The 13,758-nt window shown below is 43.9% G+C and overlaps 1 protein-coding gene across 3 annotated transcripts in view; it reads right to left on the bottom strand.

Annotated features, from left to right (window-relative positions):
- Window positions 1-3,986: 3,986 nt before the first annotated feature.
- Window positions 3,987-13,758, bottom strand: part of RECQL4 (RecQ like helicase 4) — a 235,129-nt gene continuing 225,357 nt past the window's right edge. For all 3 annotated transcript variants that reach the window (XM_069220936.1, XM_069220938.1, XM_069220937.1), the window contains exons 23-25: window positions 11,477-11,657; window positions 8,609-8,717; window positions 3,987-5,996 (exon numbers count right to left, since the gene is read on the bottom strand). In XM_069220936.1, the coding sequence (XP_069077037.1) occupies window positions 5,875-5,996; window positions 8,609-8,717; window positions 11,477-11,657 (412 nt within the window). In that variant the 3' untranslated portion in view covers window positions 3,987-5,874. The remainder of the gene's footprint in view (window positions 5,997-8,608; window positions 8,718-11,476; window positions 11,658-13,758) is intronic.

The raw sequence follows: 13,758 nt of genomic DNA, 5'->3' as shown, positions 1-13,758 counted from the left end.
GCCATACCCAACATTAAGTGTTTTCAGGATGACATTCTGGTCTTCGGTTAAGATATGTCCTCCCAAGTCCTTGGCAATGGTCCTATCAGCTTTGAGAGATAAAGACATGACGTTGAGGGCAGACAAGTAGATTTGCAATTGAATGTGTGGACTATTTGGGGCACAAAAATTCAGAAAAAGGGGTGGAACCAAAGGAGAGTTTGGTCAGGGCAATTTCCGAATTCCTGGCTCCCACCATCAAGGATCTGGGCCGATAATTTTTGAGATGCTGGAATTCTATTCCTGTTTCATACGCAAATGTGTGGAGAGAACCTGCAATCTGAGAAATTTGCTCAAGAGGAATGAAAAGTTTGTATGAAGCAAAGAGGTAGATTGTGAATTTGAAGTAATGAAGAAGGAAGTTGCTAGCGCTATTCCTTTAAAATTATTTGACACACCTGACCTCTCAATCATTGTCACTTACGCCATCAATAGAGGTTAGGGGCTGTACTGTTGCAAATGTGTGAGGGAAAGGATGAAGTGGTGGCCTTTGCATCTCGTGCCTTGAGGAGGCTGAGAGTACATCTCTGTTATTAAACATGAGGTCCTGGCCTGTTGGTAGGGGGGGTTAAACACTTCAGGAACTTCTTATGGAGTATGGAATTCACAATCAGGGTAGTCCTCAAGCCTTAATTAACATTTTTAATACCAGAGGTGCTTGTAATGCCATGCCAAGCACTGCAAAATGGCAGTTTAGGCTTTCAGAGTTTCAGTACTGGGTGGAATACATTCCAGGTGTGAGGAACATTTTTGCAGACTGTCTGTCCCGATTATCCCTGAATGATGGATAAGGAAGCTGTTGACACCGATGATGATGATTTTGGCAGGGTGGGTGCGATATCCAATAATATTGGAGAATGCATTTCAGAGGATGAGTGGAGGTCTGCTCTAGAAAGCGATAAAGATTTGCTGGATATCAGAAGTCTCATTGGCAAGAACTAGCCCAAGGACAATTCTTTCATGAATGTTGATGCTTACAAGCATATTTTTTCTGAGTTAAATGTCATGGACAGGTTGCCTAGAAGAGGGCATATTTTGATTGTACCCAGTGGGATTTGTGGCAAAGTGTTGGAGCTAGTGCATGAAGGCCATGTAGGGATGAAAGGTATGAAAAGGAGGATTAGGGACAGGTTTTGGTGGCTGGGGTTAGACATGGAGGTGGAGCATTTTGTGAGAGAATGCATGGAATGTGCCATTAGCAACAAGTCTAAGTCCGGTGGAGGCTGTGCCTATTCCTGACAGAGCGTGGACCAAATTGGTTATTGGCATCATTGGACCCATCAATGTGGTGAAAGAGAACTGTAGGTATGGAATCGTACTTATTATTTATTACAATGGCCTGAGATAGAATTTCTTCTGAGGTAATTGGTTTTCTGCAAACAGTATTCATGAGAAAAGGCGTACCTGATGATGCGATGGATAGTGACGTTCAATTTACGCCTGGTGAGTTTGTATTTGTTTTGTCCCACTGGGGTGCGAAAAAACACCAAAACGTCTTTGTACCACCCTTGTAGTAACAGCCTGGTTGAGAGGTGTAACAGGGTTATCAAGGAAAACATTCAGTTGTCTATCGCCAGTGGGTTGGATTGGGGCAAGGAAATGAAGGACGTAACGGTGGGCAATTTGCACCACTCCCAAAGCGGCCACTGGGGTACCTCCTTTCACTCTTCAAGGGCCGTGAACCTGCGACCAAGTTAGATGGTCTATGGATGGGGTGTTCTATGAAGGAAAGAGAACTAGCATCTGTAAAGTTGAGATATGAAATATTATAAAGGAAGTATGGTAGTGTTGTAATCCGGAAACGGCTCATACCTTGTCCATCAAATCTGTAGATCTGGTTAGGGTTCGGCTCCCAGGTATTAGGGTAAAATGGGGATCCAGATTCTCCCAACCGAAGAAAGTCATGAAAGTCAAAGATCGAGTGGTCATGCTGGAGGGTAACAAATGGTGGAACAAAGAAAGGTTATCACCTCAGTGGGGTGGCAACGTGCATGCAAGTTGTGATGTGGGTAGTGATGTGTGTGCTGGTAGTACACGTGTTTAAAGGCCATCCTGTGTGGCCTCCCACACGATTCCAGGACTATGTGTAACCGTCCGTTTATATGGACTAATGGTGATGTGTTATAATCTAATTATTTATTTTTTAATTTATTTTCTGTGTTTTTCTCTTCCTGCTCGTTTGTTATCAAGTTTGGAGGAATAGGTTGTAAAGGGGGAAGATGTGCCGGGTTTGAATTCTGGCATCAGACTCTTAATGCAGTTCTGAGAATGTAATGCTTGGAACGAGACCGTCAGTTGGAGCAGTTTCTCTGCCTGGTCGGTAGTATCCCCTGAACTTGTGTATCGTCAGAGGAAATAAGTACTTGAAAACGTACCTTGTGGTCCTGTATTACTTCCCCATATCTGGTTACTTTAAAATGACTCAATCCTTCAGCACACAGACAGTTACAAACCATCGCCAATTTCTTATCTTTAGAAAATGTCTCACCTCCATATCCTACACCTTCTACCTATGCAGTAAATACTTGAGGTGGAAAGCAAAATAAACAAATGTGGCAGGCTATGAGGGCTGAATCAGAGCCAGTTGAAAGCCAGGGCGGAGGGGCTATGACAGTGCCAGGTTGGCAGGCCTGGGGCAGAGCAATGCCACATTTAGGTCACTGGGGCTAGGACAGAGCCAGTCAAATGCCAAGCCAGTGGGATTGGGCAGCCAGTGCTGAGCCGATCACATCATATGCGGCAAGGATGGTGAAGAGCTATTCATATTTCAGGTCATTGTAGCTGGGGCAGTCTGCTGTTCAGCCTGCCAGGAGAGCAATGATGGAGCACACTGCATGACAGGCCACCAGGGGTAAGGAGGCGTGGTATGGCGCAGTACTGGAGTCATGGAATGTGGGGAGTACTGATGGTAGAATGTGTATGGTGGGCTAGTTTGAATGTGGATGCAATTGACTAGGTAAGAAGACACTGGTAGCTGCTGGGCCTATTTGCTCAATTGGCTGTATATCAGTAAGGAAGATTACCTTTTTATACATCAATTGTTTGGATGTTATTCCTTACAACAATAGTGAGAGGATGGGAGAATGAAGAATGTCATGTTGCTGAAACATATGAACATGTTGCAGAAAGCGTCAGGACGCAGAGTGCTGCTTTGACGGAAACTGAGTGCATGAGGCAGTCCAAAGTGTTGTCTATAGGTCATTGGTTGAGATGTTTTGGAATGATGAGATATGTCCTTGGTGAAGAGGTTTTTGAGATGACGAAGTGTTTGGCGGATGGCTAGCCATCTGAGAAGAGACTGGATGGATGGAAGGCTAGGGAAGTCTCAACACTGAAGGAAAATATTTTATCCCAGTATGACAAAGTGGTATCGCCTCCAGGTACACAAATTTCAAACTGCAAGGTCTTAAATGAGAAATTCCATCTAATAAGAAAAGAACTGTAGCACTGTCACATTTAGGACATAGGGGGATGTCGAACACCAAAAGGAAGGCGAGTAAATATTGTTGGTGGCTCAGAACGGATGCAAAGATTGAAAAGTGAGTGATACAATGTTATTTGTGTGGGATGAGTGAGAAGTTTACACAGACTTATGGTGCGACAAAATGTACGGTGGATTTACTGGATGGGCCTTGGAGGAAGTCAGCCATACACATAATGGGGTCCTTTTAGGTAAAACCCCAGGAGGTACACACAGCGCATGGCCTGCAGCAATGCCATCTGTACCACTCAGATGACCCAAAGAGCAAGCAAAGGCATAAACCACAGACCACTCTTCCTTGCTGTGTGGTGAGCTGTGTGTGGTTGTACATCACGCAGGGCGCAGGACTCCAGACACACTGCATTCATGATCTCTATCACGTTCCCAGACATAGGGCTGTTCGCCCACAGCACAACACAAATGTGACAAACAATGTCTTTCTAAAGTCCAAACAACACACAAGACCTCAAAACAAGTGTTTTATTAGAAAAATATGATTTAAAAATATAAAATGACAGCACATGTTCAAAGATCCATTTTGTGAGGTAGAGTGAGACCTTAAGCAGACGCGTGACGCAGGGTGCACTATGGGACCAGTCTCAAAGAGGACGTCATATTCATGCGCTGAATAGGATTACCCTGTGTTGGGCTAAACAGAGTCAGCCAAAGGTTGTTGGCCTATGAAGTGTGGCGGTCCGGGTGGTAGCCCTCGCTAAATTTGCAATTTACAATATAGCGGGTGGTCAAAAAGTAACAAGTATAAAACATAAAAACACTTTCTGAATACCACAGACGAAAACAAAGCAGAAATTAAAAGTTACATTCGTAACTCAAAATTATAATAGGCACTGGGCAGGGTCTATACAGGCCTCTGAGATGTGAAAAATAACCCAGGTCCTCAGTGACCTGCTATCATTTTTAACCTTCTAGGAGTCGACTCACCATGGGGAGCTTGACAAGACACTACAGGAACACCCTGGCACCCTACACTGAAGATGGTGACGTAAACAAGACGTGTGGCAGAAACTATATAGGGAGATCTGGCGTCACTTACGCAAGGTCTGCGATTGGTCTCCCTGGCACTGCAGGCTGGTACCACGCCATCGGACCCCTTGGTGCAACATACTTCACATTGCATCGAGGGTCAGCCAGTGTTGAAAGATACAAGTGAGTAATTTGCTATGAACCTGAATAGTACACTCAGTCCTGAGTTCGGAATGAGTGATGGCAAGAAGAGAAGAGAGACACTGACTGCTGTGTATGTGGCCGGTCAGTCAAACATTACAAAACTTCATCTTGGAGTCTGTCAGACCCCTTTTTCATGGATCAAGAAGGTTTCAGTTCCAGAAATCCACTGATGTATCACCTCAGTGCAAATGTTGGTGCTTACATCCACAATGGTGTGACCATAAGTTCCATTATGTTATTTGGTGCTCATCAGTCACGTTGAAGGACTTGTTCAATGTCTGCTTTGCTTCTCTAGCACGATGTTTGATCCATTTGACTTCTCTACTCTCCTCTGCATTAGAAATGTGCATATTAAATAAACTGAGGTTATTATTAACACAGCAACCTTAGTCTTTCCAACCTCCACCACTGACACTATATGGGCAGCTCTTTGAAGGATGCGGGTGACGTTAGGGCAGTTCTGCAACAGATGCATATAACGTCAGTTTAATTCTTCAACAGACGTCTATGACATTAGTGCTGCTTTTCAGATACGTATGTTAGTGCGGTCCCTCAACAGATGCGTATGACGTTAGTGCATTTCGCCAACACGTGTGTGATGTTTGGACAGCTCTTTGACAAATGCATATGTAGTTAGTGCAGCCCTTCAATGGATGTGCATGACAGTGAAGAAGATCTTCAGATGGGGCGTGTGATCTCAGGGCGGCTCTTCAATGGATGAGTCCAATGTTAGGGCAGCCCTTCCGCAGATGCTTATGACAGTAGTGCGATTCTTCGAACGATATATATCACTTCTGGTCTCCTCAGCCACTACACTCTATACCACAACATCGAAGTATAGTTGTTCCATAGGGATGATAGTGTTCTTCAACCAATGCATATTATTTTGGTGCAGTTTGCCAATGGAGGCTTATAACCTTTGGAAGTTCTTTGACTGATGCATATGATATAAGTGCAGCTCCTCAATGGATGTGCATGACAATAGGGAAGATCTTCAAGGGATGCATATGATATTAGAGCGGTTCTTCAGTGGATGCGAACGATGTTACAGGGGTTCTCCAGTGGAAATGTATAGCATTAGGGTAGTTCTTCGATGGCTACCTGTGATGTTAGGACACTCTCTGGACAGATGCAGCCTTCCCAGCATTTACTTTCAAAGTGCTATCTCACTTCCAGCGAATAATCTCCTCAGTTGCCAGGCGTATGAGCTCGTTAAAATCAAAATGGATGTACTTCCGCCAATATCTCCGGTCCCGCCCATACACCTGAGGAGGATAGCAGGGACTTCCTGTTAAACAAAAGAAAGGCCCAGTCAAAATAGAATAATTATCACGGGTAATACCAACAAGAAAAACTCAAGAACAACTTTTCCATCAGAAAACAAACAAGCAGACACAAGGATGTGGCGCAGTGAGTAATGGAATGCAAATATCCATTAACGTTTTTAAGACAAACATGGAAAAAACAAAATGTTAGTTAAAATACCCATTTGTATATTTAGCAACCAAATATGCATGTTTCAATATTATCAGGGGATATGCCTTCTGCTTTCTTTATATATACTTGGTAGAAGCTGGTTACCGGCAGCTGATCCATTATGGGACGCGACTGATGCCTTTGAGGGCTGTTCGGTGAATGATGTCACAATAGGTCTCAACTGAAGCAGACGTCATCGAACAAAGCAACATTCTAGAATGCCTACTGTCGGTGATAGTGATGCATGCTAGTCGCTGGATGGCCCTTAAAGGTTCTGAGATGTCTCCTAATTGTGCTGGTGGTTTCAGTAGTAGATGACATGACTACTACACAACTCATCTAATACATTCCTCGACAACTTCCATACTGTACTCTAGCAGCTGTCTGCTTCCCTACAAATTAACCTTCAGATCCAGGGCTTCTCGCCCTTAGCCTTGAAACACAAATGTGCCACCAACTGCAGAGATGAACAATTAACACATCCCGGAAAACCTTAACACCTAATGCTAGATCGTGGCAGTCTTACAGGTGCCCTCCATTCAGCCAAATCTGCTTATTTTGATCTCATGTCCCCTCAAAAACTGCCCTTTGAAACCACTGTATATTTTGAACTCCGTCCTCGTCCTATTACCTCTTTGCAATCTTAGGGCTAGCGACTTCACTTTATATTGCTCTTCTTAAAAAACACAATAGGAAGACACGCAACAGGCTGCTGACTGTAGCAGTCCAATACTGTTGCACCAGCCTCATGCTATACACCTCTGTCTGCCAAACCTGACTCCTATACCTCTATCTTACCAAGGAACTGATGCAAGTTCTCAAATCAGGCAATCCATTGTGTGCTCCATCAGACTCGTCTACATCCTCCCATCAGGAAATCACCTCATTCAGCCTTCTGACCCATCTTTCCACCTTTTACCACCATTCCCATCTTGGTGATTTCTTCTACACAAAATGGTTAAATCTGCAGTCCCACTCCTGTTACAAGCTGCTGGATATCCCTCCTCCCCATCCACATACTGCCCGCAGCCAAACTATCTTTTTCTACTCAGCCCTCAAACAACTAGTATGCAATTAACTCACCTGTACTCCTTTGGGCTTCCAACATTCTTAACCTGCCACAATCTGTTTTTCACCATATTCCCTCCACTGACACAGCACATGTGACTGAGAGCAAAGGAGTTACAGCTATAAATTAAAGGGTGTGGAACTCTTGCAGGCCTACAGGTTGAAAAAGCGCGGGACTCAAGAGGGTGCTCAGCTGTCTTACTTGCTATTACATGTTCCAAAGATACACCCTAGCTCACAACTGTGCCCCTGGTCCCCATCTTCTCTTTAAAGTTTCTGGAAGGAAGGCATAGTTGATTGTGTCAAACGCTGCTGACAGGTCCAAAGAAATAAGAAAACATAATGTGCCTCTGTCCAATATGTGTAGGATTGCCATCACTGTGCTGCAGCCAGGCCTGAGGCCGGAATGAACATCATTAAGCAGGTTATATTTTTCAATGAAGTTTATTAGCTCCTTCATGATGCAATTTTCAATAGTGTTTGCTATGAAGGGTGGGTTAATTGCAGGACGAACAATTTGTTAAAGTCTTCAGGGAACCCATCAGGTTGTTCTCAGAAGGGGGTAACCTCTCCAGTTTTCAGGCACACAAGGACTACTTGTTTCAGAGAAATGTTGACTACACTAGTCAATAGAGTGGGAGGGGCAAACTCATGCTGTCAAGATAATTTGCTAGAGAGTGTGTACAAGTCAGTTTGAATAAGATCTCCATTCCACTGATATTTTGCTCATTCGGGCCTTTTGTGGTATGTCGGTTGTTGCTGCGAGAGAAAAACTCAATCTTTATTTTGAGAAATTGACAGTGTTCTTTAGTTTGAGAAATATCAACAGCAGCGGGAGGCTTTGTGGACTTTCCAACCATGTCAAAATGTTTCCATGGGCATTTGTTGCTGAAATTACCTTCAGTCTCAAGAAGGTACTTTGGCCTCCACTTACTGTTCTTTAAGGCTTAGGTATGTTGAGTAGATCTTATAGATTCCTTTTACAGGGGTCTTAAGACCATACATGTCCATTGCTTTACAAGTTTTCCACTCCCCAAACATATCTTTGAAAACTGTTGTGTAGCTAAATAGTTGTGACGAGACTGCACACCTGCTCCCTGCATGAAAAGTTAGAGGGATACGTTGTTTTGGGAGTAGAAGGAATTAGGACACAGTTTCCAATCTTCTGGTCCTCAGTGGGTGCAGTTAACTCCAAGGTTTTCAATGCCAAACGCGGGGCATTTTGATGCTAGTATTTGGTGTGGGATGAACCTGATGATGCAGTGATGAGAGAGGGTGACTTCATGCAACCCAAACTGATCTGAACCTCAAGTGATAAGTAACAAAGGCTGATGGCTAATAGAAGACAACACTTACCAATGCCGTGAAGTATCCGTGCGACCGCACGGCCTGAAAACTTCTCCTCACTACGAATGGACAGAAACTGACTGATGTCAGCACGGATCAAGCTCTCGCAGTCTCGCAGCTGAAAAGACAGGCAGAGGTATTTGAGTGACATGATAAAATGCATTCAAAGTTAACAGAAGGTGTAATGGGTATCTACGGCCTGGTCAAGAGAGTTCAATAACACAGACAAATACAAGAAGTGTGTATTATGCCTTTGGCAAAAACAGCTAAGTTTGTCTTACCTCACTAACCCTGCAAATCCCCCGGATGTCTCAGCCATGCTAACCTCTGGTGCAAAGTGTGTATGTATTAACTTTTGTGAAAACTGTAGTGTCTTCCCAAAAAAAAAAAAAAAAAAAGGTCAATGTTACACTGTACTGTTGTGCCTGGCATGCAAATACACCCATCAAGGCAACACCATCCAGCTTGCTTGCCAACGATGTAGTCAATGCCACCCCATGCCCAGAATAGTAACCCTGCACAAGAGCCACAAAGTGGTCAAATGTTGGCTTCATTGCCAAGACCACCATCCTGCACAAGAGCCACCAAATACATCAAATATAATACATTGACCCCCCCCCCTCACCGGAAGTAGAGTGAAATCTATTCTCTCAAGGACACCAACGCTATCCCATTTGTATAAATCAGGAGCCTATTTTTCTTCTGATTCCTTTAGGGCTCTCGCGCCCTGGAGTTCGCTTCAATTACAATTGCCACACACAGCTCCCTCACGCAAAGTGCAAGCCCGTATCTCCTTGATGGCACCATGCACACGGAGGCATGTGATAAATGAGGCAATCAAACAATGGTGCAATGCTTATTTTGTAAAAGGCAAAACAAGAAAAGAAGGAAAAATAAAAGGTGCCAGGGATGAAGGTTTTTCTTAAGAGCGTTCCACTGCCAAATGTCTTAGTTGCCAACTACAAGGGTGCGTAGTATTGGTTCTTCCTCATGCCTCTTTCGTGAGCCACCCGTCACCTCCTGTCTCTTTATTACACTCTGATAGGTTCTTTTCAATCCCTGCTTTCTTCCTTTGTCACCATTTTCCAGCATGGCCTACTTTTCCTCCTCCGTTCTTTTCATTTGATCCAAGTCAAAGTCTGAAGATGAAAAGGAAGTCCTGGCCCTCAACAAATGACTGCCTGGGCCATCACCTGCAACCAGCAGCACAAATGAAACACTAGAATAGTGGTCCTAAATTATTAACTTGTTATTATCACCAACCAAGAAATGACTTTACAATATCGCTGCCTTTACCGTAAGGTCTCAATATGGTTCTCCTGATGTGCTTTTGAAGTCAATTCCAGAAATGTCCACACATTAGCACCCTTTATGAAATGTGCTGCTTTCCCTCAATTACTAACAACCCTGAATATTGCTAATGTGCGCATGTCCTTTGAAATTCTCCTTGTGCTTCATACTTCCACTCCTATCACTTGGACAACTGCCAGGCTGTCCCTTGACGGCCCTAGCAATGGGTCAGATGTATCGAGAAGTTCAGTCGCTGGAATCCTCTCCTCCTCAGCTTAACCCGCAGCGCTTCAGTTGTCCAGCGTTTACCGCAACTCTCCACACAGGATTTCCAATCTCATGATCATCTATCCTAAATCATTTCCTGGACTTTTCCTTTCTGCTTCTCATTTCTCTATGATGTTCTCCAAGAATTAATAGCTAGCAAATTATTAGTCAAGTGTCTGCGGATAAGCAAATGCCCAAGCACAAATGTGAAAACCCACAGTCGGCTGGCAGGGGGTGGTGGGACAATGGAGGATTTCAACTGGTCCCAAACTTTGGTAATGCACTTGCTTAAAATTAAATTGAAAAATTCTCTGTGTATAAAAGAAAAAAAATACTAAACATGCTCCCATAAATCAGTCTTTTAAGGATCTTGCATATTGTGCTTGAAAACTAAGAAACTGCTGACCTTCCACCTGGCATCTTCCATGTATTTACAAGGTTGCATGGCTTTGCTATAATATACGGAATAGCATTTAAAAAAAAATGCCCACTCCAAATCCAGATCATTGCTAAATGGGGCAATCAAACAACAAACATATTTTTTGACCACCATCATCTTAGCGTCTGGAAGCTGACTGATCGCCCGTTTTATGCCACTGTGACAAGGCTGTACCTATTTCTAGTTGATCGGTCTTATTTTGAGGTTAGGCTCTGGGGACTTTGAAATTGGGCAGATTGTGTTATTTGCTTATTGTCTCTTGATAGCAGGCTGGAAAATGCTTGATAAGTGTGTACACCTCTTGCTAACAGACCACAAACCAGATGACTACAGCTCTTGCCAATGGTAAAAGCCTAAGTTCCTCAAGTTGAGGTAGAAGACAGAGAATCTTAACGTCACAGAAGCAGGGTGAAAGATTTAGTGTCCACTATGATTCTCTCCAACTCTTTGGTAAGGGATCAACTAACTAAAATGAGTCGCCTCTGAGGTCCCACAAACTTAGGTCTCTGGCATGCTATGAAACATCTTCTAAAAAGGACAAAATAAAGATGGTCTGAAGAACAGTAGTGGTGAAAGACCCTGCACACCATTAATCCTGGCCGGTTAGTACTGATTACTCAAGGACAGAGAGCAACAACACAAGAACAAACACACTGAGACACACATACACCAACCACAAAACCTCATCATCCCAAATACAACCTACTAGTCTCCAAGACCTTATCAATAGTGTTTCTACTGCTTTCCAATAACCTATATGCTCACTCACACGATTCTCTAGTTCCAGGACTTATCATGCGGCCTGGTTTTACCTAGAACACGTCTGGAAGTTCTGCTCAATCTCCCACTGGCTCCTTTCTCAAACAGTGGACAGTACTCACTTTAACATCCTGGAGCTCCTGGTCCTCATCTTCCTCATCTTCGTTGTCGCTGAGTACACGTATCCCGTTCTCATCTGTGACCAACTTCTTCTCAAAGTACTCCATCAGCTGAGCCTTCAGCTTCTCGCTTCGTTCTACATTCACCTCATCTGCACACCGGCTACAGCTCCTGAAAGCCACGCTGCTCAATGAAGGAACATGTGATTACAACAAGCTGGTATGACTAGGTCCAAAATAAGGAAAAATCAAATGTCAGCTGGGAGTTTGAAGGAAAAGTTAACAGGGGCTGAATAACTAAAGCCTGACCAGTCACAACTTAGCAGAGCAAAGAAATTCAGTCAAAAACTCAGTAGGACAATTCATGTACATTGGAAAATTCTTCTTCTAGGGCTGGATTAATTTCATGACATCCACACATGACATCTGCATACTAATGAAACAACAGCAAGAGAAAAACCTACAAATCAAACCATTTTGCTCCAAGTAACATAAAATGTCCACAGTAGACCAGTGTACACCCCATCTTTACTGCTGACTGCCAATCTAGCAACCCTCTATGTTGACTGCCATTCTAACAACCCCCCACGTTTTGCCTTTTTGTATCTAAAAAAAATAAATCAAAAAAACGGACATGACCTCTGTGTATCACACCCAACATTCCAGCTTCCATACAACTTAACAGGGCATGTGTGATTGCTGTATACTGCTCCGTTTATGTCTCAGAGTAGAGATCATGATATAATGTTCCTGTTATTATAATGGTTTAAAATCACATTCCAGGTTATCCTGGTTCCAACAGGAAGGCAATCTCTTCTGAACAATAGCCAGCCCATCACATCACATCACTGGCTATGCATGCTCGCATGTGTAGATATACAGTTGTTCATAGTGGAGCCTTAAAGAAATCAACTAACACAACAAATTATATCTTAGCTTGTCATACAAAAGAGAGAACACGTTATGTGCTCTAAGTAACACTTTAGTTGACCTATACTCCCAAAGATAACTTCCCACAGATTACTCATCTGTAAAAATACTCTAAAAGTTAAGATTGGAGGTGAAAATTTGGCAGCTCTACTCTTCTGGATCTACGACCAGCAAGAACTACAGATAAAGGAGTGATAATCTAGGTGTTATCAAGAGAAGTGACACACCCTCCCCGCAGAGGCACCACCAGCGGTGATAGGTACACCTTAAATCCCTGCATCACATAAGCGAAGAAGATACAGAGCAAATAACGCAAAAAGTGTGTGCCACAAATACACCATCCCTACTATTGGTTCCCAGAAAAAAGGGAGGCCAGAGGACTATGAGAAATCTAGAGGAAGCTACCATATGCCTATGAAAAGGTGTTACTGTTTATTTGTAGTATAACAATGCCCATTCCTTAAGTCCCAGGATTCATTCACGAGGATGGTCTTTGCGCGCTCAAAGTCTTTGGGTAAGTCTAAGAAAAAACATTAAAAATCCAAGCGGACTTGGCTGCTTCCCACCACTCACATTCTCCTGAGAAGGCGCAAGGGTGTCGCCAAGCTTCTTGGTCTTGCTCCTGCTGACCTTACCTTGGAGCCCATTCTGCAAATTGTCCAGGCACAACCAGAGTGTCCGTGGCCATCTGTGACACCAAGGCAGATCAAAGAGTTTCATTAAGCCATGCTCAGACTCCTCAGATCCTTAGCGTCTCCCTCTGGCGCACCTACAGATCCCTAGGAGCCGAGAGGTCCCCCATTTGGGATACTGCGGTGGGTTCACCCTAAATACCAGTTGGACTCACTGAATCACTGGGCCTTGCGCTGCCCCTGAACCAACTACACACTGTTCCCCAGCCTAGATTCCGAAACAGACTTGATGCTGGAGGACGGGGTGCCCATCGTGCTCTCTGGCTCAGAGTCGGCACCGCTACGACCTCGGCAGACTTTGTGCTCTTTCTCTCGTAGCGTCACTTCCCTCACTTGACTTACCACCTCCACGATGAAGAACACATGTTGCATTCCTTATTTGATACAGATTCAGGCAATGATTATGATGTAGTTGGTTTGGTACCATGACCTTCAAGAAGCCAGTGGCCTTGACATTTCCTCTGAGTTGGGACTCCTTCCACCCCCAGGCCCTGCCAGAGGAGTGCGCTTCTTATGCAATTGTCATGTGTAGAGCAGCCTAAGTTCTTGAACTGCAGCTCCCCACCTTAGAGATCAAAACCAATGCCTTAATGGAAGTGCTCTAGCAGGGTCAAACATCTACTGGGCCCCTCCTCCTTTTCAATAAGGCTCTTCTGGATACTC

Source organism: Pleurodeles waltl, chromosome 2_2, assembly GCF_031143425.1.
Source record: "Pleurodeles waltl isolate 20211129_DDA chromosome 2_2, aPleWal1.hap1.20221129, whole genome shotgun sequence".
Lineage (NCBI taxonomy): Eukaryota > Metazoa > Chordata > Amphibia > Caudata > Salamandridae > Pleurodeles > Pleurodeles waltl.
The sequence above is the reverse complement of the archived record's forward strand: the minus strand, read 5'-3'. Positions and strand labels throughout refer to the sequence as shown.